This window comes from Leptonychotes weddellii, chromosome 11 (genome assembly GCF_054177405.1).
Source record: "Leptonychotes weddellii isolate Sample4059 chromosome 11, ASM5417740v2, whole genome shotgun sequence".
Taxonomy (NCBI): Eukaryota; Metazoa; Chordata; class Mammalia; order Carnivora; family Phocidae; genus Leptonychotes; species Leptonychotes weddellii.
Window position 1 is genome coordinate 8815174 of NC_138379.1, and position 27436 is coordinate 8842609.

At 57.7% G+C, this 27436-nt stretch overlaps 2 protein-coding genes across 6 annotated transcripts in view; one reads left to right on the forward strand and one right to left on the reverse strand.

Annotated features, from left to right (window-relative positions):
- Positions 1-12849, forward strand: part of SYT7 (synaptotagmin 7) — a 62110-nt gene extending 49261 nt beyond the window's left edge. For all 5 annotated transcript variants that reach the window (XM_081798009.1, XM_081798010.1, XM_081798011.1 and 2 more), the window contains 5 exons: positions 2108-2378; positions 5711-5880; positions 6367-6481; positions 7024-7223; positions 9548-12849. In XM_081798009.1, coding sequence (XP_081654135.1) covers positions 2108-2378; positions 5711-5880; positions 6367-6481; positions 7024-7223; positions 9548-9652 — 861 coding nt within the window. In that variant the 3' untranslated portion in view covers positions 9653-12849. The remainder of the gene's footprint in view (positions 1-2107; positions 2379-5710; positions 5881-6366; positions 6482-7023; positions 7224-9547) is intronic.
- Positions 12850-16691: 3842 nt separating this feature from the next.
- Positions 16692-18893, reverse strand: LRRC10B (leucine rich repeat containing 10B). The gene has a single exon (XM_006730370.3). It carries the CDS (start codon positions 18891-18893, stop codon positions 18015-18017), a length of 879 nt encoding a protein of 292 aa, XP_006730433.2. The 3' UTR covers positions 16692-18014.
- Between the last annotated feature and the right edge of the window lie 8543 nt (positions 18894-27436).

Genomic DNA, 27436 nt, shown 5'->3' on the forward strand with positions numbered 1-27436 from the left:
GGTCTTTGCCGGCACTGCCTACTCATGCATGCCCCAGGCTCCTGGTCCCAGGGCTAGCAGTGGCAGGGGCCAGGCTGCCGAGGGACCTGAGCCCATTTACACCATCCCAGGAACCTCGCAAGATGGATCTTATGGTTCCGTTCTGCAGTTGCAGAATCTAAGATGCACAGGGCGTGAGGCTGGTACCGGCAATGGGCAGGAGCACGGGAAAACTTCCCTGGGTTGGGAAGCCACATTCTCAGTGGGCCTGGAGGGGAGCTTGCAGGGTTGCCTGGATCCGGCCAAGGGGCAGGAGCCGGAGGGACCCTCTTCCACCGTGAGGAAGAGCAGGGAAGGTAGTTCAGCCCCCACCCCCTTCCAGCTCCAGGCAGGACCAGGGTGTGGCTGATGAAGCCCCAGATGCTGGATCTGAGTGTCGGAGTGAGGGGAGCCGGGAGGACACCCATGATAGCTGGGCACTGACCTGGTCTCGAGTTTCAACTCACCACTGCCTCATGGGAGACTTGAGGCAAGCTAATCACCTCTCTCTCCTTGAAACCCAATTGGTACATGGTAGTGCCTGCCTCATCCAGATGTCGGAGGGAGTCGATGAGCGCAAAGCGCAGGGCACAGGATGAGGCCAGGCCTGGTGGTTACTGTTCTTAGTGTGATTTGAATCTTCTCACCTGGGGCAGGTGAGTTCTCACTGGCTTGGGGGGGATGTCTCAAAATTGCCCAGGGATGTGAGCCTGCTTTGGTGGAAAGAGTGGGCTCTCAAGTCAGAGAGGATCCATAATGCTGTGCAATCTTGGCTGTGTGACTTAACCTCTCTGAGCCAGTCTCCTCAGCTAGGGAGTGGTGATAACTGCCTCGCCCAGCTGTTGGCAGGATTCAGTAAGAAGGTGATGTGAGAGTCTTCCGCCATGGTAGGTGCACACTATATATATTCTTACTATCTGTACTACGTAGTATTTCAGAGCTTGGGGCCGCTTCCTAGGAGGAAGGAGGGGGCACAGGGAAGGCTTCCCTGTAGGGGAAGTGGGGAGAGAAACTGGGCCAGCAGTTTCGTCCTAAATGTGGTACCACAAGCCGCAACTCGGGCTCTTATCCAGTCACCTGAGGAGCTTTCAGAGAGAAGGATGCCTGGGCCACTTGGACCCCTGGGTCTGGGATGGGACCCAGGCAGCCAGGAAACTTCCCCAGGTATTCCCATGAGCAGCCACGGCTGAGACTTGCCTGGGAGACCCTCCCCCAAATTAATTCCCCCTAGTTTTTCAAAGTCAGCATGGGAAGGGGACACCCGCACCACCCTCCATGTGTATGTCCCTTGCTGGGCTGGCCCAAGGGCCAGCCCCTGGGAGCTGCAGGCTGAATGCAGGCGGGGCCCTTCCTCCCGGGGGTCCTCAGCCCTGGTGTGGGTGTGCTGTAGAGTGAGCTGAGGTGCTTTCTAAACAACTCCGCTGCCCAGGCCCTCTCCAGCCCCAGCCAGTCAGGCTCTCTCGGGATGGGGCCTGGGAACCTGTACTTTTTGTATCCCCACGTGGATCTATGCCTTACACAAATTAGATGTTGCTGCTGAAAACTCACCTCTCTCATTTTGTAAATCACATCATCCTCAACCCAGGAGACTCACTTTCCAAAGAAATATCCTGGTAAACTCTTTTGAGATGCGAACAATCTCCCTCATCTGGGGCTTTTGTGCTGGTGCATTTCACAGTGGGCCCCGCTGGGCTGTGGAAGGCGGGACAGTGGGAGGGGGAGCTCGGGATGGGGGAGGCCAAAGCAGCGTGCAACGGGAGCTTGGGGCAGGGGCAGTGGGCAGACCCAGGGCTTCCTGGGGAGACTGGGGAGTAGGGTGCACACTGCTCTGGGGTTTCGGGGGACAGGGGCTGTCCTGTCTCTGCCCCTCCCGTGTGACCTGACCGTCCTCACCCAGGTGTGAATGTGAGTGAGACGGGTCACCGCCAGCCCCACATGGTGACCAGAGGGAGAGCATGCTCTCCAGGCCCAGGGAGGCTTCCTAACTGTGCTAGGCTGTGGTGGGCGCCCCCCGGGTGGAGAGGGGGGGGAAGCAGAACCCTCCCCAACCCTGCCGGCCTTCCTCCCCCACCCCCCTCCCCGCCCCCAGCTCTCCCCAGGCTCCGAAGAGGACGAGGCCCACGAGGGCTGCAGCCGGGAGAACCTGGGCCGGATCCAGTTCAGTGTCGGCTACAACTTCCAGGAGTCCACGCTCACCGTGAAGATCATGAAGGCCCAGGAGCTGCCCGCCAAGGACTTCAGCGGCACCAGCGACCCCTTCGTCAAGATCTACCTGCTGCCAGACAAGAAGCACAAGCTGGAGACCAAGGTGAAGCGGAAGAACCTGAACCCCCACTGGAACGAGACCTTCCTCTTCGAAGGTGAGGCCGGTGCTGCCCCCGCCCCCACCCAGAGTCCCGCCTTCCCCTCCCCCATGCCCCCCACGCAGGGGCACATGTACGCGCCGATGCGCACGCATGTACGTGCCGATGCGCACGCATGTACGTACGCACTGGTGCGCGCGCGCACGCACGCACGCACGCATGCGTCTGCTGGCGTTCGCCCACACAGGCGCGTGTCTCAGCCCCGCTAACCTGAGGCGTTTCGCGTCCAGCTGGGATGAGGTGACAGGACCTACTGGTGCCGGACCAGAGCCAGAGACTGAGGAGCCCAGCGCGGCCGGCACCTGGGGTCTCAGCTCGGACGCAGGACTCGTCCTGAGGAGGGCAGCCCGGCGGGCGGGCGGCCGGGGGCGGGGGGAGGCGGGCCAGGGCCCAGAGGGGGACCCCGGGAGTAGTGTAGTGGCCCAGAGTACAGGCTATGGCCCAGGCCGGCTGTTCGAAACCCAGCTCCGCCCCCTCTGGCTGTGTGACCAAGGCAAGTTCCTGAACTTCTCTGGGCCGTGGTTTCTGCATCCGTACAACACGGATAGCAATACAAGGACGAAACAAATCAGTGAATTGTGAAAGCCCTTACAACGCCCAGAAAACCCCTTACACCAGTTTGTCGAAGACACGCCTGATCCCCTTCGCTGAGCCCTTCCCCCCGCACCCCTGCCGCACATCCGGACGCATGGGAACAGCAGCTCTGAACCACGCTCCTGGTTCCTAGAGGCCGCTGAGGCGGATGCCCTTCCTCTCTCCTGCAGACCCCCTCTGTAGGCCATCTTTGTCTCTTACCTGTGAGGCGCCAAGGTAACCAGGAAGCTGGGCTGTGTTCAGGGAGCCATTTTTGTCCCGGGCATTTTTGGTGCCTGGACTCCGCTTAGAGAAGCCATTATCCTTTCCTGACACGTTCAGCCAGTGAGAAGAAATCCCTCCAACCACCAGCTGCCTCGGTGCTCCAGAATTTTCAGTGTGCACCCCAGGGGATTTTCCCCACCTGGTGTCCCAGCCATTTGACACCCCACCCCTTCTGCAAGGTGACAGCGAGCTCACCTTAGATGAATCGTTGAGGGTGAGCTAGTGGGTGCTTGTGGGGGGCGGGGGGACCCTTCTCCTTCCCAGTTCAGTGTGGCGACCAGTTTAGAGATGGGAGAGGCTCAGCTCTCTGGAGGGGTATGAGGCCAGCTGGTGGGGCGAGATTTATGGGCAGAGCTTCAATCCCTTGGTCTCTTGGGCAGACATTTATCCAGCACCAACTATGGGCTGGGTACTGTGCTGGGTACTGGGGGGGGTGCAGAAAAGACGGGGGCACCATTTGGCCCTCAAGGCATTCCTGATCTAGTGGAGGACATAGGTGTGTAGACAACCAAGCCATACTCTGCACGGCAGATGCTGTGGGAACCCACGGTCCGCTCCCCTTGATGGTGCTGGAAAACATTTCCCAGAATAGGGGCCATTCAGGATGGGTTCCGACGGATGACTAGGTGTTTGCTAAATAAAAAAACTACCTCCTCTGCTGCTGAAGAGAGCTGTCTCTGATGTGGGGACCTCTTGGAGCCTCCAACATTTCGAGAACCATTCACCTGAATCTATGCCAAAGGTCAACTGGGCAGGTCCCCGGGGACTCCCGAGATGAGCAAGATGTAGCCCCCTTTGGTGGGAGGAGGAAGCCCTGACGGAATTCAAGGGCTGGGAGTTTGGGGAACACAGGACTTCCTCTTCCAGCACACCTGCTCCCGTCAGAGGCGGTTCTGCTTCTAGCGTCTGACGAAAGTGCTAGAATCCTCCAGAGCTCTTCCTCTCCCCACATCTTCTCCACCAGCCAGGTTAAGGCGTCAGGTGTCCTCTCTCCTTCCTGCTCACACCGTGGTTCAGGATCTCACCACCTCAGGCCTCCAGGCTGACCTGCACCCCCTGTGCCTCCCAGGTTGGCCTCTTCTCAGAGGAGACCAAGCCTATCCAGGCCCAGTGACTCCAGCTTCAGCCCTTCCTCAGGCTCCTTCTCCTGGCTCCCCCTGCAGCCTCCTCACCCGCTTCCCCCGCAACACACTCTTGCCGCTCCATCAGGCTATTTGACTGCCATTTATTCATCCTTACAAGTATTGATTCACTTAAACAAATATTTATCGAGTGCCTACTACGTGCCAGAAACTGTTGGATGCTGGGATACTGTGGGTGAGGACAGAGATTGCTTCCTGGAAATCCTAGCCTGGTGGGAGTCAGGCCCAAGGAAACAGATGAGTCTCTGTTACAGCCCATGGTGCGTGATGTGAAAAGAAAGTGCTGGAATCTAGAACAGGGGACCCACCGCCATCTGGGATGTCAGGGAGGAAAGCTGAGACCTGTTTCGGCCAGGGCAGGTGGTGGAGGCACCTCTAGGCAGGAGACACCGGGTACTAGAATGCGGGAAAGGAAGCTGGTGTGGCTGGAGCCCGTCATTGAGTGGAGAGTGCTCACAAGAGGGGCCGGGAAAGGACAGCGGGCCAGGTTGTACTGAGGGACTCAAAGCCAAGGCAGGGCACGTGGCTTTTACTCTAAGTGCGCTGGGAGCCACTGAAAGGCTTTAAGCAGGAGAGTGTTGTGATGGGATTTCTATTTTTAAGGGCTCACTCTGCTGTGTTGACAATGGACGGCAGGAGAAAGTGCGCAAGCAGGGAGGAAGGTTTGCAAACTCTGGTGACTGTCTAGGCAGAATGTCCCAGCGGCTGGGATGAGGGAGGTGGCCGTGGAGAAGGGGACAGCTTCGGGATCTGTTGAGGAACAGTGAAGGACAGGCTGATCACTGGAGGGAGAAGTGCAGCATCCGAGGACACGCGTTCGCTCCTGTTTCTGTGTCTTTGCGACTCCCCTCCACCCGAAGCCTCCTGGGGCTGGCTTTCTGGAGGCAGAGGCCAGCTCGGACAGTGCCACTTGTCCAGGCTTGTCCCGGGATGATTGGCAGTGGCGGGGCTGCCTGGGGAGAGAGGGGCCCCTGCCCAGCCACCAAGACCGACGCGTGACACAGGAGTGCATAAATGGTCCCAGTTCCGCTCTTTAGTAGCTGGGAGACTGTGGGCAGGTAATGTAAGCCGTCGAGGCTCTGTCTCCTCATCTGTAAAATGTGCAAGATGCCGTCCACCTTGGAGAGTTGTCAAGAGGGACAAGTGTGATGGTGACAGTTCTTGCTAATGCTTCAGGAAGGTCTGAATTCAGCTGTTGCACGCCATACCTCAGTGGGGTGGCAGCGGGTGGGCACGGGGCACAGGGACTTTGTGCCCTGGAACGTCGCCCTGCTCAGGCCCCGTGTGGCCCCTCTGTCCCGCTCTTCACCCGTGCTGTCTGTCCACCAGGTTTCCCCTACGAGAAGGTGGTGCAGAGGATCCTCTACCTCCAGGTCCTGGACTATGACCGGTTCAGCCGCAATGACCCCATTGGGGAGGTGTCCATCCCTCTCAACAAGGTGGACCTGACCCAGATGCAGACCTTCTGGAAGGATCTGAAGCCATGCAGCGATGGGAGTGTAAGGCCCCACTTGTGGGCCCCTGGCTTGGGGAGCTGGCAGATCAGGGCCGGCAGATCTGGTCCTAGTCCCCCTGCAACCTTGGTAATGTCAGGAGGGTGGTGGGGAAGGTGCAAACGGACACCCAGGGGTGCAGAGTTCCCACCCTTGGTCTCAGCACTGGTGCTTGGTCCCTGGGGGGAGCTGCCTGAGCTGTGGTAAAGGACCTGGCACCTGTGTAGGGAGGAGGGGTCCCATGGAGGGCAGTGCACAGAACTGCTAGGTGAGGAGACACGAGGTGTGACAGAAGTGACAGATGGGGGTGGGTGAGCACCCAGGCCAGGGCAGGGAGGGACCTGGAGCCGTGGGGCCAGCCAGAGAGTTCTCTAACTGTCCCCTCTCCCCTCGTCCCCACACCGCTCCTGTTCTCCCTCCCAGGGGAGCCGAGGCAAGTGGGGGGACACCCCTCCCCACAGCCCAGGCTCATCCCCAACCTTTCCCTCCCAGGGGAGCCGAGGGGAGCTGCTCTTGTCTCTCTGCTACAACCCCTCTGCCAACTCCATCATCGTGAACATCATCAAAGCCCGAAACCTCAAAGCCATGGACATCGGGGGCACATCAGGTGCTGGGGCTTTTCGACACAGAGGGTGGATGGACCGGGGAGGTTCTGGGGACATGATGGTCATGCTGGATGTGGAGAGCAGGGTCTGAGCTGTGGTACTCACCCCTGACCTTCTCGCCCCCACCTCTGATCTCAACTCCGCTACCCTAGAGCCCTAGGTGACCCCCTTTGGAGCACCCTCAGGGTCTGTGTCATCTTGAACTCTGTCCTGACCAGAATCAAGGAGAAGGGGAGCACTGTGGTGGGAGACCTGGGCTCCAGCGCCAGCTCAAACACCTGTCGTCTGTGGCCTTGGGCAAGACCTGGCCTCTGTGGGTCTCAGTTTCCTTGTTCATAATAGGGCACTAGGTGATGGCCAAGGTCCCTTCCAGTTTGTCCATCCACTGGTCCCCCAGATCCCTCTCATTGTTGCTTGGGGCTTTCCTCACCATCTGGGGGAAGCATACAGCCCCTCCTGCCCCAGCTGCTACTCCTGGAGAGGGAGGGGGGTCCCGGGGAGCCCCCACACCGTTCCTCTGACCTCTTTTCTACCCGTCCCCCAGATCCCTATGTGAAGGTGTGGCTGATGTACAAAGACAAGCGGGTGGAGAAGAAGAAGACCGTGACGATGAAGAGGAACCTGAACCCCATCTTCAACGAGTCTTTTGCCTTTGATATCCCCACGGAGAAGCTGAGGGAGACGACCATCATTATCACTGTCATGGACAAGGACAAGCTTAGCCGCAACGACGTTATTGGCAAGGTAGGGGCCTGGTGGGTGGGGTGACACACCTGTCCTCACAAGAAGCAACAGAGGCTGGGACGCCTGGGTGGCTCAGTCAGTTAAGCGTCTGCCTTCGGCTCAGGTCATGATCCCAGGGTGCTGGGATCGAGTCCCGCATCGGGCTCCCTGCTCCGCGGGAAGCCTGCCTCTCCCTCTGCCTCTGTCTCTCTCTCTGTCTCTCATGAATAAATAAATAAAATCTTTAAAAAAAAAAAAGAAGCAACAGAGGCAGTGGGTGAGCTCAGTGCTGGGCCAGTTCCTTCCCCTCTCTGGGCTTCCGTTTCATCTAAAAATGAGGGGATAGGACAAAATCTTCCCTAAGTGTCCTACTGTGGGTTGATCAGCTCAGGACAGGCCACTAGAAGGGCAGGGAAAGAAGGAAGTGGGAGAAGGACGTGGCTTGGGTCCCCAAAAGGGAGTTTTCTGGACAGGACCCTCAGGCAGGGTAAGGACCTCAGAGCAATGTCACCCAGGTCCCATCTTCAGAGGGTGAGCTCTGTGGGGCAGTGTCAAGACCCGCAGTCAGACTCCAAAGACCTGGCTCCGGTTCCCACCTCATCTGCTGCTAAATGGCTGTATGACCTTGGGCAAGTCACTTGTCTCTCTGACGTCCAGTGTCCCCATTTATAAAATGGAGCTAATAGTACCAACCTTCTAGCTTTCACAGGGTGGTATGAGAATTGCCTGAGATGTGTGCATGTTCTCCCTATGGAAAGTGAGCTCTCCTCATCATAGGCTTATCAAAAAAATCCATGTGCCTGGCCTTGAGTTTTTCTAGGATGTGATTCTGTGACATAAACCCTTCAGTTTCTCTACTTTGAAAGGTCTTATCCCCATGTTCGTTTATGGTTCAGTGTTGAGAGTTTGGGCTTGGGAATCAGATTGCCTGGGCCCAGCCCCCATCTTTCAGCCATGACCTATCTGAGCCCCATTTCATTTCCACAGTGGAAGGAAGACAGTCCTAAACTCACAGTGTGCTGAGATTAAATAAGACAACATGGGTGAAATGCTTGGTACAGTGTTTAGAATGTATGTGTTAGCTGCCGTTATAATAAAAGTTATTTTTGCAGCATTCCTATTATGGGCATGTTTGTCCACTGGGGCAAGGAGCTTTGACGAGGAGCAGTGCAGGAAGCCAGGGATGAGGGCAGGTGGAGGGGAAGGGCAGATGCCAGGAGCACGTGAGGAAAAAATATTCGTCACCTAGGGCACGGCCCCGTATGGGGTAAATGAGGAGTGACCTGGGCCCCCGTGGGGAAGAGGGCCAAGATGGAGGCAACTCTCAGATAGGGATGGAGAACTTAGCTATTGGGGCTAAGGGAAGCAGCTGACCTCAAAGCAAGGCCCCGGGAACATGTCCGGCCAACCTGTGGTCACAAGTGGCACCATTCCTCAGGGCGGTGACACCCACACCCTAGTGGGACCCTGTGTTCCGAGCAGGCCTGCAGCCTACTGAGCCCCCTCCTTGATCAGCTCAGGCCAAGTAACCATATCTGCTTCGAAGCTCTTTGGAAGCTTAGCCTTTTGGAGTTGGGTGTTCTTGAGATACCAATTATAGCTCCTTCTGAGACCCATCCTACCTTCTGTTGACTGAGCCAAGGTGAAGGAGGATTGGTTCTCACTTCGGCCTTGGTCCCTTAGGGAGCCCTACGCTTCTAACCAGCCTCCAGTCACAAGGTTGGGGTCAGCTGGGGGACCATGCACACAGCTCCGCGAGGCTGCGAAGCTCCGAAAACAGAAGCCAGCAGGGTGGGGCTGGTAGTCCAGAGCCTAGATGTAAATTCCTCTGTACCACTTATTAATTCCATGACTCTGGGTGAGTCTCGGTACTCTGCACCTTCGTTTCTCCATCTGTAAAATGGGGATAATATACCTGCCTCACAGGTAAGGATTCGGTGACCTGTGTGTTTAAGGCCCTGACCTCGGTGTCTGGTGTGCAGTAAGTGGCGAGGAGGTGGGAGCAATGGAAAGTGAGAAGAGGTAGACAGTGGCCAACAGGGCAGGGAAGGGCATGGGGCCAAGTGCCTCCACCCCCACCGCAAAACAGGTCAGGAGTCTAATTGGGAAGGGCCAGGCGTGCCCAGGCTCCCAGAGGGAGGCACAGCAAGGAAAATAGGTCAGGCTGGCGGGGAGGAAGGAGGGAGCCTCTGAGGGTAGGCTGTCACTGTAGGCGGAGGCCCCCTGGTCCCTGTGATCATGATCTTAGGGTGCCAGTGAGGAGCTGGAGCGTCACCCCCTGGTGGGGGCAGGGGACAGTGCCTCCAAGAGTGTCACTCATACTGTGCTCTTCCCTTTCTCCCCAGATCTACCTGTCCTGGAAGAGCGGGCCTGGGGAGGTGAAGCACTGGAAGGACATGATTGCCCGTCCCCGGCAGCCGGTGGCCCAGTGGCACCAGCTGAAGGCCTAAGTGTGGCCACGGGAGGCCCAGGGGGCTGAGGGCCCGGGTCCCCATCATGCCCTCACCACTTTATGCACAATGCCCGGCCTGGCCCCCCGCCATAGGTGAGGGGAGGACCCTGAGGGCTTGGCCAAGGAGGGGTCCCAGGAGTCAGTTGGGCCCCGTTTCTAGGAAGTACCAGCCTCATCCTCCACCGGTCCAGCTCTGGGGGAGGGGCTCTGGGAGCCATTTTCCTGCTTTGCCCCTTTCCTTCCTGACTTGCTGATACTAAAGAAGTGGGGGAGAGTGTGAAGTCCAGACAGGCAGACTGGCAGATCCCTCCAGAGACCCGCCAGGTGGGCACGGTCCCCCGTTTTCTTTCAGGCAGTGCCTGGAGTGGAGAGAAGCTGCCCTCTCCCCAGCTCCCGATGTGGGCCCAGGAGAGGGGAGGCCGAGGCGTTTGGCCCTGGCCTGGCCAGGAGAGGCCCATCCCAGGGCAGTTTCAGGTGCCGGCTGGGCCCTGAATGCCAAGGATAGTATATAGCCTGCTCCAGGGTCCTGGAGCCGCAGCCCATGTACTTGGTGTCGCGTCCACCGTGTGTGTGCGTGTGTGTGTATGGGGGTGGGGGCACACTTCCCCTGTCCCCCCGGGGCCGGCCGTGCAGAGAAGGCAGGCTTTCCGAAAGTGAGGTAGGGCGGGAGGCCGAGAGAGGTAAATGCACAGAGAGGGGGATGGGCAAGGAGAGGCAGGTGAGGGGTGAGAGGTGAAATGTGGGGCGGGGGAAGAGGGCTGAGAACTTGGCTGCTCCCGCCGCCCCCACCCCCTGCCCCTCTCTGCTCCTTGCCGAGCAATTTCATCTCTTGAACATCATTTCACACCTTTTAGGCACCTACTGCGTGTATCACATTCCACCAGGACCCCCTCCTTTCCTTCTCAGGGGTTCCAAGCCCCCACTAGCCCTCTTCCCTAACACCCTCGCCCAGACACCCTCAGCCTTCCCAGATCTCGGATCCCAGCCAAGTTGGCACAATTCTCCGTGCTTCCCAGATTCCTTCTCTGTCTGTGCTGCCCTCTGCCACCCCTCCATCCCCTGAGCTCGCAGACCTTCCCTTCCTCCCTTCCATTCGGGGTCGGAGTCTCTGGCCCAGCCTTCTTTCCCCACTGCTCCCAGTCCCTCAGAGCAGCTCCTTCTGCCCCTCCCAGTTCAGGCAGACGAAGCAGGGAAAAGTCCAGATTCTACAAATTTTGAGGTTGCCCGACACAGAGAAGCCATGGCTTCTCTGCCTCAGCTGCTGCAGAGACTAAAACTGGCCTCCCCTTGGAGACAGCAGATTCCGGGATGATCCCTGCTTAAGCCTGCTCAGCCCCACGAGGGTCCTGGTATTGACACAAGACGGCGGGCGACAGTCGCAAGTCCAGGGTCCGCCCGCCTGGGCCTGCCATTTCCGGCACCGGCCGCCAGGTGGTGCCCAGACACCACGTCTGTGGCCGCGGCCTGGGACCACAGTTCTGCCCGGAGATGCGCCTGACCCCAAGGGAGGACTCTGGATAGGGTCCCCACTTACAGAGCACGGTAAAAGCGTGGGAATTTGGGAGCCATTTTCTTTTAGTAGGCTGCCCCTTGAGCTGCCCGTATCAAAATGTATTACACGGAATCTCACACCCCTGCCCCCGTTCCCTCCCCCTAGAATCTGGAGGACTATCATACAGCGTAGGTGAATCATTTCGTAGATTGAAGAGTACTCTTGTAAAGCAAATAGTCACCCACATTCCTTGTAAATCCCAATTTTTCTCTATTGTAGCTTTGCTTAAAATGGGGTCCTGCCCCAACTGCGGGGTCTTTATTGGGCGGGCTGGGGACCAGACCCCGCAGCGGCACGGGAAGGCAGCAACTCCGAAGGCTGTGTGGAAGTGATCAGAGGGTTTTGTGGGAAGCCTTGCAAGGCGAGGGATCTGTCCTCCTCCATCCCTCCCTCAGATCCTGTGCCCCTCCACCACGCGGTGCCAGCCCCGCCCCCATGTCTCCCTGCCTGTTGCGCAGCCTTGGGGGAGGGATTGAACCGACCTGCAATGAGTGGGCGGGGCAACTGCATCTCTTTTTTTCCGAGCCCCGCCCACGGAGCTCTTAGCCAATCATATGTAGAGAGCATCTTCGGGCGGAGTCTGTTCCCAACCTGACCCACCCAGGCAAACTGGTGAACCGGTGAACCCTGCGTGGGTTTTCCAAGCCCCAGATACGCAGCCGCCGGGAGGCCGGGGAGGGGCGGCAAGTGGTGGGCCAAGGGTCCGGTGGGCTGGCACAGGAGGAGGCGGGTGGTATGCGGTGAGGGCGGGGGTGGGCGAGGGCTAGAGGAGAACTGAGAAGGGGGGAACTTGAGGATGGGGGGGACGGGCACAGAAACCCTGCCACCATCCCAGGACCTTGGGCAGATCACCCACACTCCCGGGGCCTCAGTTTCCCCATCTGTAAAATGATGGTAATAATACTTCACCTACCTCATAGGGGAGGTTGTGAGGCCGCCGTCACCTGACCTGGGGGTTGAGGCAGGAGGACTGTGAAGGTGCTACCCGGGAGCAAAGTATTATTACTGTAGCCTGAAAGCAAGGCCCACCTGCCCCTCCCCCTGCAGCGTCTCCAAGGATAGCCGAGGCCCGCCTGGGCCCATCTATCTCTTCTCCACTGTGTCCCAGGTCCCTTCATGAGCGTCATCTGCCGTCTTTGTGGGTGCCCTAGACTTAGTTGTTATCTTGTTCAGGTATTCTTTCTTGTGACCATCTCCCTACCTAACTGCTGACAAATTCCACCTGCCACAGCACCCCGCACCTGCCCGCTGGCGCCAGACGCCAGGGAAGGGACAAGGAAAACAGCCACAAAAAAGCCAAGGGGGCCCCCAGAGCCCCCAGCCCGGCTGGGGCCCCAGGGGTGGGGTTGGTGGCCGCTGTTTGTATTGTGTTGGAGTCCTTGAGTGCAAGTGTTTTATTTAAAAAAAAGAAAAAGAGACAGACAAACCCACTATCACAAGTAAAAAAAATTGCAGCAAAGAGAAATGAAGAAAAACTGAAGAAGGAAAAAAAAAAAGGAAAAAAGAACCATACAAAATTTTTCCACCACACACACCCTCTAAGCCAGCAAGATTTCCTCTTTGCAAAATCATATTTTTGTGGGAATGGGCCCTGCTTTTTGTGGCAGGGCCCGTTCTGATCAATAAAGGATCATGACAAAGTAGGGCCTCGGCTGTTTCCTCCGTGGGTCCCAGCCCTACCTCAACTCCCAGCGGAAGAGGCAGTGGGGTGAGGGGGATGGGGAGCCTGGGACTGAGTCTCCCTTTGTCACCTTTGGGATTTGGCTTCATTGGTGAGGAGGCCTTCCCTGAGCTTCCAGCCCCTCCTCAGATCTAGAGTATGAACCCACCAGCTGCCCAGAAAACAGGAGAGCAGCCATATTTCCTGATCAGGCCTGAAGCGAGGCTTGTCGGGAGTGGAGTCTCCTTGAGACCCTCTAGCTCACCCAGCCCAGCATTACCTCCTTCAGTTCCCAAGGGACCATCACCACCCTCCAAGGCAGGTCAGACAATCCAAAGCAGGAGCCTCCACCTTGCCTATCACCCCCTGAATGTTGGCTGGCCCGTTGTGGTTTTGGACCAGCGTCTCCTTCCCGGTCCTTGTGGGGACCAGGAAAGAGCTCTAGATCTGTTGGCTGGATCTTTGGCTTCTCTCCACCCTTTCCTGGTTTAATCCTTTAGGATTAGAAGAGTCTTTCCAACTCAAAAGAGGCCATGGTCAGTCCCAGTCTGAGGAAGCTGGGCCCCAGTGTCTTCCTTCTCCAGCCACTGTGTTCCCCAGGCAAGTTACTTCCTTCCCCGGGACCAGTGTCCTTAGTTCACAAAAGAGCAATAACCTTCCCAGCCCATTCCCTTCCCTCCCCACACAGCCTTGGGGAAGCCAAGGCCTGGTAGCTCTCAGGCTACTTTAGAAGGAAGGTGCTACATCTGTCACAGACACAAAAGGAACAAGTGCGCCTCTGTTACCATGTGTCCACCTGCTGGCCTTGCCCCCCTCCAGAGTGAAGAGGGCCACCGCGCCCCTGTTCCCCAGCACCTGGGGTGGGCAACTGCTTTCCTGCGCTGCACCAAGAACCCCCACCTAAAGCTGCCTGCCCTGTGCCCTTCCGCCCCATGAATTTCTTCCAACCTGGCTTCAGTGTCCCGTTAAAGGGTGGTTTTCTTCTTTTGGCTTCTGATCTCTGTCCCAGAGATTAGAGGGAGCCCTAAGGTCAGGTAAGTAGCCTGAAGAGCACTCCTTGCCAGAACTTCTGTTCAGGATCTCTCTGGAAAGCTGGGCCTGAAAGCAGGACCCCTCACAGCCTGGCAGACGCGGCAGCTCCTCGCGCGGGGCTCTGGGCTCCTCCTGGACTTTTTGCCTAGTTTGCCCACCTTCGCCTTGTTGGCTCTCCCAGTATCCATGCCTTCACCAAGAGATGTGCCCATCTCTCCCTGTGCCTGGGACCCCTGTCCTCTGGTGTGCTCTTCCTCACGCAAGTCCCTCCCGGACGCTACTGCTTTCCTGAAGGCCATCCTGGGCCACATCCTGCTCTCTTCTCCCTCCCCCACAAAGACAACAGAAGGACAACGCTTGAACATGCTGTGCGCCCCAGCCCGTGGCTCCCCTGGCCATCCGTGTCCCTTGAAGATGCCCTGCTCCCTGTCTGTGTCCTGCGTGTGTGTGTATGTGTGTGTGCGTTGTGTCTTGTTTAGATTGTGAGCCCCCCTGGGCAGGGACCCCTGTCTGAATACATGTTCCGTGTGGCACGCCCAGGTGTGCTAATAAATGTCCATCCTCAGAACAAGAGTGCCCGGGTATCTTAAGGAAGCTTTGGGACAGGTGGCTGAGCAAGCCAGTGTGGTGGCACTGGAGGCAGGAGGGGGGTCTGGGCAGGGCCCCCAGTTCCCAAGCACCGTGTTCTGCTCGCCCAAGCCCCAGAGGGTGGGTGGGAAGCAGGGGATGACTGTAACAAAGCTAAGAAAGGACACACACACACACACACGCGCGCGCGTGTCTCTGCCACTCTGCTGGCCCGGTCTGGCCACGGGGAGGTTCCGGGAGTGGGCAAGGTCCCACCCATTCCACACGGAGACCTGACCATCAGCTTAGGACAGAGGGGGTCTCCTGTGGTGTGGATTCAGCCCTGGGTTAGGCGGCCTGAGCCCCTTGGATGAGCAAGTCCCTTCCCTCCCTGGACCTGTTCCTAGCCCTGCCACTGCCTCTGCTCGTTTGTCGTCACGGTCCCCACTGCCTGCCCTCCGGCTCTGATCCCTGACCCCTGGGCACACATACAGCTCTTGCAGAGCTGCCGCGGCGTGCTCCCCCCAGGCCCGCCCACCGCTGACGGCCCCGCACCAGCCGGGCCGCTGCAGACTTGGCCACCGTTGCAAATGCCCCTCCAAAAGTCTCTCCCCCTTCCGCCTGCCCCCCAAGGCCAAATGAGAAGTCACAGGCAGTTAGGTGGGGGGTGAACTAGGACTCCCAATACTGTGCTCTCTTCAGCACTGAGGGGATCTGTGATGCCCAGCTGTCCTTGGCAACGGCCCCCCTCCCACCCTGGTCTCTCCATTTCCAGATGGAGACCCAGACACTCGATAGTGCTCTCAAGCCTGGAGTTAGCGCCCACTTTAACCAAGCTTTCTCTTTTCCCAAGAGGAACTGGTTTCTGGTAGTGGCGCAAGCAAGTAACAAACTGGGCCCCGACAGGTGCTTCCTCTCCCTGGAGAGAAACTCAGCCTTGGCAGCCCCTGCTTGGCTAGTGAGTGGCCAAGGCTGAGGGTGCCACGTTTGACAGTGCAGAAAGGCAGGGGGCCCTCTGGGCCTGGACATGGCCCCAAGGGTACGCGTGGGACCTTTGCCTCACCTAGAGTTCTCAGGCAGGTGCAGCAGGGGAAGAGGTACAGGGAAACACACCAGTGAGAGGAAGGAAATCTGGGCTATGGGGGCCAGCGTTATTCCAGGGTGACGTGGCTCCTCCCGCACCCCGATTTCCCCTGTGTCTAAGATTTGCATGAAGGGAGGTAGAGAAACACCAGGCTGCATGGCGTTCTGAGCTGCAGCATCACACCTAAATGAACCCAACATCGTGTGTGCAGATGGGGAAACCGAGGCCCAGGGGACCACGACGTGCTCCAAGTCACTTGGCCAATAGCAGAACTAGGACTGGAACCCATGCCTTCTGAGCCCGGCCCTGGGGCTATTTCCTCTCTGCCATGGTCTGAGTCACGGAGCAAGAGGACAGTCTCTGGCCGGCTGCGTGCGGTTCCTACCTCGAGTGATCTTGAGGTCTCAAATCCCTTCCTCCAAGTTCCCAGACCCCAGGAAGGTCCACTGACCCTGACGGAGCTCCAGCCAGGGGAGCAGGGGCACCTGAAGAGTCCCCGGAGGGAAAAGGTCTGCAGCTGAGCCCCAGACCCCCTCATCCTCCTGGCAGGCAGCAGCCTCCAATCTGCCCCACCCACCCGCTCCTTCTGTCTGTTCGAGGCCTTCTCTCTCACTTGCAAGCCGCCTGCTCCCAGAGCCAGCCCAAGCCTCCCTCTAACCCAGGCCCAGCCCGGTGACCAACAGAGCTGCTGGGCCAACCTTTGGGCCTTGTATGACATCAGCCCTGTTGCCATGGTGATGGTGGCCGGCAGCATCTTCTCATGGGGAGATGGGCCTCTAGGCTTGAGGCTTCATGATGTTTTCTTTAAAACTTTCCTTTTCTTCCCCAGAACAATGAGGGGAGAAAGTAATACCATAATTGAGTAAAAAAGAGATAAAGAGGGAGAGACTAAGAAAAAGGAAAACGGAGTGAGGGATATGGAAGGAGGGAAGAATAGACACATGGAGAGGGGGCGAGAGAGGGGGCTGAGTACCAGTGAAAGAAGAGAGAAAGGTCAGCCCAGCTTGAGGGAGATTCAGATTATATTAAGAGCTGGGAACCTTCGAAGCAAGCTGGAAAGAACAGGAAAGGGAGTGAAGGGGGGTGCCTGGCGGGCAGAGTGAGGGAGAGCGGGACAGGAGGCCAGCCTCGAGCAGCCAAAGCCAAATGTAACTGAGGACAGGCGCTTGGTCCCCAGGCAGGACACAGCTGTTGGCCACGGCCCGCCTGACGCAGAGCTGGTGCACGTGGGCAAGACCTCAGTGCCGCAGGGAGCCCAGGTTCCCCACAGCCATGGGACGCGGTGCTCCCAGGGCTTATAAATAAACAGGCATGTGGGAAACGCACATTCTTTCTCCAAGAAATATTATTTATGTTTACAGCCAGTTTTTTTTTTCTTCCTAAAGAAAACACTACCACGTAGGGCCCCTGCCCCTGACAGTGTCCCTGAGTGTCCCTAGCCCTGGCCCCCTCCTTCCGTTATTGCTTGGATGGGAAAGATCTGGCCCTGGGAATTGCAGAACGACACCCCACTCCTCAGCCCCTGAGGTTGTCCCTGGTGACGGAGTGGAGGGACACAGCGCTTGTCCCGTGCCCCACGCCGTGCCAGCCACCCCGACTGTGCCCGTTTAAGGGAATGGAGAGTGCAGGCAGTGGGAGAGGCACTGGAACAGCCTCCCAGAGCAGAGAGCCTCTCTCCTCCGCGCAGGAGGCCCTAGAGGCCCAGTGGCTTCTTTTCAAACTTGACAGCTGGAAGGCTCAGGCTGTGGGGAAGGGGGAGAGAGCACTCGGCTCCCAGCGAGATTCCAGGCACAAGAGAACAGAACAGAATCAAAGGCGGGGGTGGAGACCCTGCCTTCTAAGCGCCCCCTCCCCCATGCAAGTTTTAGGGGGCCTGGGAAGGGAGGTATGTGCAATGAGCCCCAGTGGAGGGGCAAGGGCAGCTTCGGTGTTAGGGCCCCAATCCCACTCTCCCACTTCTGTCCTGGGCACTGGCGCTCGGCCCAGGCCCTCCTCCAAGGACAGTTCGGGCTCACACGGGCTTGTGGCCCACCCCAGAGGTAGCTGCTCCTGCACCAGGAAGGGTGGGTCTAGGAGATCCAAACTCCAGGAGGAGGAGGGGCTGGTGTGGCACCCTGGGCATCCAGACTCAGCCAGAGGTGGTGATTCTGGGGACAGCACGGACACGGCTCCAGGAGGAAGCCAGCATCCCCACTGTGCTGTCAGTGACTCTGTCAGACGGGACAGAGCCAGAGGGGACTAGACCGAGCCAGGACTTCTCTGTCTGAGGACTGCCCGGAGACCAGCCAGGTGGCAGGCTGCTTACCAACCAGGAGTATGTGAAGATGACGCCCAGGCCTGCCTGTCCCTACAGCTCGCCCCAAGTGGCCCCTCCACTGCCCCATGGTAGGGGTCCACCGTTCCCACAGACCTTCCCAGAGCCCCTCCTCCCAGAACGGCCCAAGTCCATCACCCAGAGCATAGGCTCAGGTGCCCAGTCCTGCAGCGGCTTCCAGGGCGGGGAGGCTGCCCCCGGGGGGCCCCAGAGCCCGGGGGCCACCGCCCCCTATGAGTAGGTCTTCTTCCTCCTCATCCTCAAAGGCCCGAGCTGGGCGCCGGGGCGGCGGCCGGGGCGTGGGCTCGTCGCGCTCGGCCATGCGCTCGACGGCGCCCTCGCCCACGAGGAAGACGGTGTCGGCGACGCGCGGGGGCCCAGTGACCGGGTTGTGGTCGTAGGAGAAGACGCGCAGGGCGCGCAGCGGGTGCAGGTCGGGGAAGCCGCCCAGGCGGTTGCGGTCCAGGTCGAGGATGTGCAGGCGGCCCATGCGCAGCAGCGCGGGCGGGAACTCCTCGAAGCGGTTCCCGTAGAGCCACAGGCCGCGCAGGCCCGTCATGCGCGGCAGCTCGGCGGGCAGCGCGCGCAGCCGGTTGTCGCCCATCTGCAGCGACTGCAGCGCCACCAGGCGCAGCAGCGGCCGCGGGAAGCGCCGCAGGAAGTTGCCCTCGATCCAGAGGCAGCGCAGGCTCTGCAGCTGCGCGAAGTCCGCGGGCAGCGCCAGCAGCCGGTTGCCGCCCAGGTAGAGGCGCGTGAGGCGCGGCAGGCGACACAGGCCGTCGGGCAGGCGCTCGAGTTTGTTGAAGTCGAGCGCCAGGATGCGCAGCTCGCGCAGCTCCTCGATCTCCTCGGGCAGCTCGCGCAGCCCGGTGCCGCTCACGTAGAGCTTCTGCAGGCGGCTCAGCGCGCACACGGCGCTGGGCAGCCGCCGCAGCCGCCTCCCGCTCAGCTCCAGCTGCTGCTCGCCGCTGCGCAGCTGCTCCTCGGCGTCCGACGGCAGCTCGTCCGGCGTGGACTCGGCGATGCCCATGGTCACGGGCCCCGGCCCGGGCCGCCGCCGCCGCCGCCGCCGCCGCCTCCCGGCATCGCCCCGCCCTGGCCGCCCCCGGGCCTCCCCGACGGGGCCGAGGCCGCGCCGGCTCCGGGGGCCCCCCGCCCCAGCCTGTCCCTGCGCCGGGAGGGGGGCCGGGCCGGGCCGGGGAGGAGGCGCCCTCTCGGGGCCCCGCCGCCACGCTGCGCCGCCCGCCCTCCGGCCTCCCCCGCTCCCTCCGCCGGAGGCCGACTGGCTCGGGTTCGCGCTGACTTGCGGCTCCGCGACCCGTCGCCCTGGCAACCCCCGACGCGTGTGCGGCTGCCAATGAGGCGGAGGGGGGGCGGGGCGGGGCGGGGCGGAGGTGCCACCCGAGCGGGGACCCGGCGCCCAGGCCCGCCCCCCGCCGGCCCGGGCGACCCGCCCCGGGAGCCGGCGCACGCCGAGGCAACCCCAGGTCCGCGCCCCGAAGGCCGGGCGCTGCGCCAACAGCGACCCGACGTCCGACGCTGTCTACACCTGCAACACGACGAGCCGTTGGGCGAGCGGTTGTGTGGACCCGGAGCAGCAAGTTAGAAGGAACCGAGGACCTAGGAAACGTGGCGCGCGACCCGGGACTCTGGCCGAGTGGCTCTCGGGGAGGGACTGAGGGGCGCGGTCAGTGCCGGCTCTTCGTCGCCAACGGCTTGCGCCCATTCTCACTTTAGGATAGTAACTCGGAGCGGTGTTCCCTTCTGGCCCTTTTCAGGGTGGGTCACATCGGAGGCTTTGTGGGGACCCGGGCTGGGCTCCGCCCCCATCCCCCGCCCCCACTGCCCAACAGGTTCCTCGTTAGTGCGCTCACGCTCCAGTCTCCTGCCTTGTCCCTCCAGCTGCGTTCGAGGTCTGCGTGTGGCTGCGGTGGGCAGAGGACAGGGACACGTGAGCCCCTTTGAGCACCACCAAGGATGACCACTGTCATTCTGTAACTCTCTTGCGCATGCTCCCACCAACAGCTGTGTGCCCCTGCCTTCTTCCCTCCCATTCAGAGCCCTCCTGCCAGAGCTCTTGGCAGAAACCCTCGCCCCCGTGTCCTCCGAGCCTGCTACGTGCCCAGCGCTCTACTAAGAGCATTGCACTGAATCCTTGCAACACGTCTGAGCTTGGTACCCTCATTACCCCAAAGTTAAAGGCGGAGAAACTGAGGCTCTGAGGGGTTTGACTTGAGCTGGGTGACTTGCCCAAGGTCACTGCGCTGGTGAGTGGCTGGGATTTGTGCTCTTAATCATTGTACCACACTAACATATAAGAAACAACGAGTTTTCTCACCCCGGAGCCTCTAACTCTCCTGCCAAAGCTACAAGGAAAGCATCATTAGTCCCATGTGAAAGATGAGGAAAGTGGCCTGAGAGGGATTAGGGAATCTGCTTAAGGTCACCACAGCCAGTAGAAGTTACATCCAGGCAGCGGCGTCTGCAGCCTCGATGCTTCTTCCATCCTGCCTCCCCTTGAACCTGGCTCGTGTGTGCGCATGTAACTCACCCCGTCCCCTGCAGCACCCTGACCTTTGACCCACCCCCACCCCCATCCCCACTGCAGGCAGAGAGGGAGGCCAGCCCAGGGGCAGAGACCAGTGGCCAATGCCAGGAGAGCATGAGAACCACTTGTAAGCTGGAATGTCACCTCCCGGGGCAGACAAGTTTATCTCCTTCGCTGCAGCACCATGTCTAGCACGTAGTAGGTATTCAGTGAAAACTTCTAACATTTTTTAAATGGAAACAAACTTTACATACCATGAAATGTTGAGATCGTAAGTGTACAGTTTGATGAGTTTTGACAAATGTAAACACCCATGTAATACTTCCATCACTCAGAGTAACCCTGAGCCTCTTTCAGTCAATCCCCGCCTCCCAGAGGCAACCATGAGTGTGACCTTTATCATCACGGATCAGTTTTGCCTGTTCTTGAATTTCATATAAATGAGATTATTCAGTGCCTGTTTTTTTCTTTTTTTTTCCTTGTTCCTGGCTTCTTTTGCTCAGATGCGCCATATATACTTGTTGGATAAAGGGATGAAAAGGCATGGGGTGAACAGCTGATGGGAGACAGAGGCAGGTATCACTGTGAGCCAGGAACCCAGCCACGGACCCCTGTCCTGGGAGGGGCACTCACAAAATGAAGGCGGGACTCTGAGCCGAGGCAGGGGACTCAGGCAGAGATTAAGTGGAGCCCAGACACCAGACCTGGGGTGGAAGAGGCTTCTGAGCTCCTTCTGTACTTCATCTAAGCCCCAACCCAACTCTTTCTTCTACTCATTTGGGAGACTTTTTGGAAGAGACCAAAAAGCCAAAGAGAACCCAGCCAGGCTACTGGGGAAGAGGATGAGCCCCTCCCTCTCACCCTCCCCCCTCCCCCGCCGCCGCCCCCCAGGCAGTTTCCCCAAGGGAACATTCGCTGTGGAGGAGGAAGCCCCGCCAGCACCCCCCACCCCCTTGCCACGTTCTCGGAACTGGCACTCCAGCACCAGGCGGCCCTCTTGGGCTCTACGGACATGGCAGGAGCCACAGGAGCCCCTGCAAATCCAGCACCGGCCTGGCAGAGCTTCCTGGTTCAAGGGCACAGGGGACCAGCCCTCTTTTTCCTCCAAATCTTTTTCTTGCTCTGGGTAGATCATGTGCCTTCACCTCCCACCAGGCCCTTCTCGGTGGGTAAAGGTAAAATGTGCTGGCGTTCGGGGCCCACGCAGGCTGGCAGCCGGGCAATCATGTTGATGAATCACGCGAGCGCTGCAGGCGCCCGGTCCTTGTCGAGCATCACTAATGAATTAGCTTCACCCCCAGCACGGGGCCTCTCAGCCTTTCCCTGCTCCCCAGGAAGGCAGGAAACTGAGACCCGGGAAGGGGGAGCAGCGGGGAGGGAAGAAAGGGCTCCAACGACTCCAGGGATGGGCTCGGACCCGGCCGTCCCCTCTGCCCACACACACGCGCGCACACACACACACACCCCGGAAAAATGCCCAAAGTGCACGTCCCTCAGGCCCCCCAGAAACGGCTTCTCTATGCCTCTTCACGAGCTATAACTGCCCTGCCCACCTCCAAATCTGTGTGGGTTTTTTTAAAATAAATTTTTGAAATACAGAAAAAGTACAAAGCTCTCTGTGACAAACACCCCTGTGCCCAGCATCCAGCGTTGACAATTGTTCACATTTTGTCATACTTGCTATACATCTATGTTCTTTTAAATAAAAAGAAGGCAGCACATGTAGTCATACAAAAGTCTCCTTTGTGCCCTCCCGTGCGTTTCCCCCCCTCCCCCGCGCTGATCCTGCCAAGGCCCCCTCTGGCTCCCATTCCCCTCTCTGGGGCCAGGACCACTGGGGTTGCTGAGACTAGAATAAGATCGTGGAGTGTCAGCATCGTAGGTTCTTAGCAAGGCTTTGAGCCTTTTAGATCCAACCAGGAAACACCAGAGCAGGGATGATGCTGAGCTTTGTTAAATGTCCGCAAGAAGTTAGGGACCCTCATCCCAGAACAATGCGTGGAGACAGGAACTCACCATTGATGTGCACGATTCCCAGGGGTTCATGATCTCCTGGGGTCTAGTCCAACTCCCTCATTCGGAGAAAAGGGACATTGACCATGTGTCCTTCATGCCACGCCTCACTCCCCTGACCTGCATCACCCCCCAACTTGAGTCCTTGCCTCCATTCAGGTATTCATTCAACAAACAGGAAGTCCCTACTTGTGTGCCCAGGCACTGGGGATTGCTGTGAATGTGAACATTATAGACAAAAACCCCTGACTGTAGAACTTCTATCCCTGTGAGTGGAGATAAGCAACAAAATGCATCCACAGTCGGTCAGGGGCTGGTCAGGCTATGCAGGAAATGAAGCAAGGGAGAGAGAGAAGGAGGATGGAGGACCCCATTTAAAACAGAGTGGCTGGGGAGACCTCCTTGACGGGATGGCCTTGGAGAAGAGATGGGAAGGAAGAGAGAGGGCAAACCTTGCAGACAGATGTCAAGGGGAAATGCATTCCAGGCAGAGGGGGTGGTGGGGCCAAGACCCTGGGGCAGGAGTGGGGAGGGGGAGAGGGTTCTGGAGCAGCAAGGAGCCTGGGGAGCAAGGGGGAGCATGGTTACAGATGAGGCCAGAGACAGCTAGTGAGGAGGGGGCAGACCTCAGCGGGGCCGTGGCTTTTGCGGACGCTTTGGTTTGACTCTGGGTGAGAGAGGTCACTGGGGAACTTTGAGCAGAAGAGTGGCAAACAATCTGACACGTATTTGAACAGAATCCATTCGGCTGCGGCTGTAAGAAAGGGGTGTGTATGTGTGTGTGTGTTTGTGCGTGCGTGCGTGTGTGTGTGTGTGTGTGTCGGGGGGGAGGAGTTTGTGCAACTCATACCCCTGTCGTTTTGATTCTCTTCCACAGGAAAACGCTGCTTATCACTTACTGAGCACCTGTAGATCATCTCATCCACCTCCCAGCACAGTTTTGCCAGGCAGTACTAAATCCCCCTTCTTTGACTGATGAGAAAACAGATCCTGCGAAGTAGCTCCATCAAGGTTACCCAGCTGGGAAGGGGCAAAGCCAGGCCATCCTATTGCAACGTCTGGGCTTCTCCTACTATGTCTCATTGTCTCTCTCAGCTGGGGGAAATTGAAGAAAGCACCCAGGTTGTCTAAACGCTTGCCCCCATCCTGCAAACAGCAAAAAGGTTCCAGGACTGCCCTACTTGGAGATTTTGATCCCAGGCCCCAGGGCTCGGTGTGTTTGACCAACTGGGGGCGTCCTAGGATGCACAGGACAAGCCTAGGAACCTCAAACAGGTTCAAGAAGGCAGAGCAAGGAGGTTCCCAAGTCCAGGGGCACCCCAGGGCTGTGATCTGGGCTTCAGGGTTTGCCTATTAGCAAATTCCAGGCAGTCTCTGACCCATGATTAGCCCAGGGCCCTTCACTAGGTAGCCAAACTCATGAGGCTAGCTCAGCCACTACCAACCTGCTCCCCAGACTCCCTCGAAACTAGAGTCTAGACATGTCCTGAGGATCACATTCCCCTGGAACTTGAGCCCTGAGGGTGACCTGCCAGGACTGTTGGAAGGTGAGTCTTCTCCCTTACCTCTTCCAGGGATACCAGAGCTGGAGCAAAAGAGGCCAAGAGAGTGAAGGCCACACCTCCATGCCATGGACGGGAACCCGACCATTCGAAGGGGTTCTGGGCATGACACCTTCTTTTCCCAGGAAGAAGCTGCAGTGTTCATGGCTAGCAGCTGCCCTTATGTTAATACATTCCTCCATCTGTGGTCAAGGGCAGGCTGGATCTTCTGCCCTGACACTCTACACCCAGGTCTCGACCAGGACTGCCAAATACTTGCCTGCTCTGGTCCCCTTCCCTGGGGCAGGGGCTGCTGAGGGTCACAACTTCTTCTTCCTGAGCACTCAGCCCAACTCCTTCTCCCAGGCCGATGGGGTGGGGCTGGATTGAGCCCTGGGCCAGTGGCGGTGGGCAGAAGTACTACATGCCACATCCATACACAATCCTCCACTCTTTGATTTTCTACAGTATTAAAGGTGGAAAAACCTGGATCCCCAAGTTACCACTTAGAGATGAGTGACCCGACCCACATTAAACTGTGAGGCAAATGAGAAATACAACTTTTTTAAAAAAATCTTATTTATTTATGTGAGAGAGAGAGAAAGACAGAGAGAGCACAGCAGGGGGAGCATCAGAGGGAGAGGGACAAGCAGGCTTCCCGATGAGCAGGGAGCCTGACATGGGGCTCGATCCCCCCAGGACCCTGAGATCATGACCTGAGCCAAAGGCAGACGTTTAACTGACTGAGCCACCCAGGCACCCCGAGAAATACATTTTTAGTATGTTTAGCCATTTAGACTTAAGGGCTGTTGGACTGACTAGCACACTTGCTCTCAGTTTCTCAAATGTGCCGGCTTCTCTCTGTTCCAGGACCTCTAGACACACGCTGGGTTCTCCTCTTCCTTCTCGACGTGGCTCGCATTCCTCATCTTTAAGGTTTCAGCTCAAACTTTCCTCTCTCAGAGACTCCTTCCAGAATCTTCCAGGGCACATCAAGCCGCCACGCTATAGATCCTCGAGCTTCCACGTTTCTCCTTCGAAGTACTTATTCCAATTCCAATTAAAGAAATAATGCCCTGTGAATTCTTTGACTGAAAACTGTTTCCCCTGTTATAAGATATAAGCTCTATGAGGGTAGGGACCTTGTCTGCTGATATTCCACATACTCAGCCCTGTGCTTACTGCATTGAGCCCGCTCAAGGCATATGTGTTGAATGAACAGATGGAGACCGTCTCTCCCTCATGTGTCTTGGGGCCATCTGTTCCATCTGAGCTACTCATCATCTCTGAACCTTAATTTTCACATCTGGAGAAGGAACCCAGGGCTAGGGGTTGGTGAGCAAGGCACAAAATTTAAGGGGGCGCCAAAGAAGACTCAGTAATCAAGATAAGTGACAGTTTAATGCAATATTTTTAAATCCAAAATTGATGCAAAAAGTCTATGATGAACAAAATATTAAAATTTTAAATGAAGATAGGATCAGTTATCAGTGCTATCTATGATGAACCATATCAAAGCCTCTGGCAAAAGGGAAAATCAACAGTACTCAAGCTGTCTTTACTTAAAATGTTGGTATTTTGTTCATTTGAATTTTTTGCATTCACTTTTATTTTTTTAAGTAATGGCGTTCAACTATTATTTCTCTTGATTGCTGAGTTTTCCGGCACTTCTCTGAATTTTGTGCCTGGGAAAAGGCCTCCTTCCCTTCACCCTAGTCCTGGCCCAGGAATGGGCGCAGTCACCCTCTCTTGAAGAATGATCATGAAGCCTCAGGGAGTAATACGGGACCTGGGGATTGTCATTCTGAGATACTAACTGATGCTCCACCGGAGACAATTTTCAACATATCCATTCCCGTAAGTTGGCTTCCTGTATTCTCCACTCTCCAAGGGAAACTCAGAACAAAGGGTCAAATCCTTGGCTTTGAGTTGCAAAAGAAGCTTTGAAACCCAGAGTTCGGACTACAGCCATGCAAGAGCTGGGTTTAGAGAGAGAAAAAATTTTCTGAAGGTCCAAAAGCTTGGCTTTGAACTTGGAGAGAAGGGAGCTGATGATGTAAGCCCTGGGAGCGGGAAAGCATGTGTCATCACAGAAGCCAAGATCCCACCCAACAAGAGATAAAGCCTCAGCCAGTAGGTGGGAGAGAAGGGGCAGAGCAGAGCACCCCTACAGATGGATGGCCTGCAAAGGAGCTCAGGTGCCACCTGCCCTGGGCTGAGGCAGAGGGCGGCACGAAAAATATCCCAGGTACATAGAGGGGACACCAGGCAGAGGGAATCTGTCCTTTCCTTACCACATGTGGCCTAAGAATTCAAGAGGCCTCCTAAAGCCTCCCCTTGGCTGTATGGAGAAGCCCCAGGAGAGTAGAAATTGAGGGGAGATAGCCCCTCCCCTGAATCCTCTACACACCCGTGTCACGAGGGAGAACATCCAGAAGTTTCTGCACCTCTGAGATGGACTTGGTGGGCTGACAGCAGCTGATGGCCTGGAGGGGATCCATGTGTGGTCCAGCTGAAGGGTTGTTTGTGTAACCCCGGCAACCAGAGGTCAGAAGGTCGTAGTTGCTTCTGGGAGGACACAGGTGGATTGACCAAAACCCATGAAGATCACACATGTCAGGGGGAGGCCATATAGATAGATGCCTCTCCCTCAAGAGCAAGCGCCACCCCTCCTGGGGAGCAGGACACAAGAGGGAGGAGGGGCAGAACTCCTGACTTGATTGGATTTGAATCTTGAATGAACAATTTAAATTCAAAGGGGATGAGGAGGTTGGGCTGGAAAGCAATGGGTGGACGTCTTTGCTAAGTTCAGGTACAGATAGACCAGCGTACATTTCTGAGCTCCCGACTGTGTGGCTTGGGAAATCCACACCTGCTGTGCACACAGCTGAGCAGGTGGTGCCGTGCACAGTGGAACCCCGTCCCAGGGGCCCCATGGGCATCAGGGACCCGGCAGACTGGTGTACTTTTAGGGAAGTTGAGGAAGGGTATCTGTTCCCCATGTCTCACAGAGAGTCCTTAAAGGCTGGGAGCGTCCCCGCCAGGTGTAGAAGGCACTGCACAAATGCTCATTCCCTTCTTCTTGATGGTAGCGTGGACGTGAAGGACATCTGAAGTCCTTGAGCCTCTCAGCATTCTCCTATGTTGGACAACCCCAATTGCCCTACAAAACGGAACCCGCCCACCCTCCCGCACAGGGTGAAAACGCTGGGAGCTCATTTTCCCAGCTTCCTTTGCAAGCTGGGTGGGTACAGGTAGGGGACCAGGGAGCCACCCATCAGAAGCACCCACCCCTGATTTGGAATCGGAAATGAGGGACGCAGAGCACGGCGGACTGCGCAGGATCCCTTCCAAGGTTGGGTGGGGGCTGGGGCAGCGGGAGCCACGTCCAGTGCCCAGCAATGGGGGAGACAGGCTGTCGCCGTGGGTCAAGGTTCATGGGACAATTTTGGCCCCCATTTTTGGCTGGGT

Coding starts and splice junctions, on each gene's coding strand:
- LRRC10B (XM_006730370.3), bottom strand. CDS start 18,893: ATGGGCATCGCCGAGTCCACGCCGGACGAGCTGCCGTCGGACGCCGAG.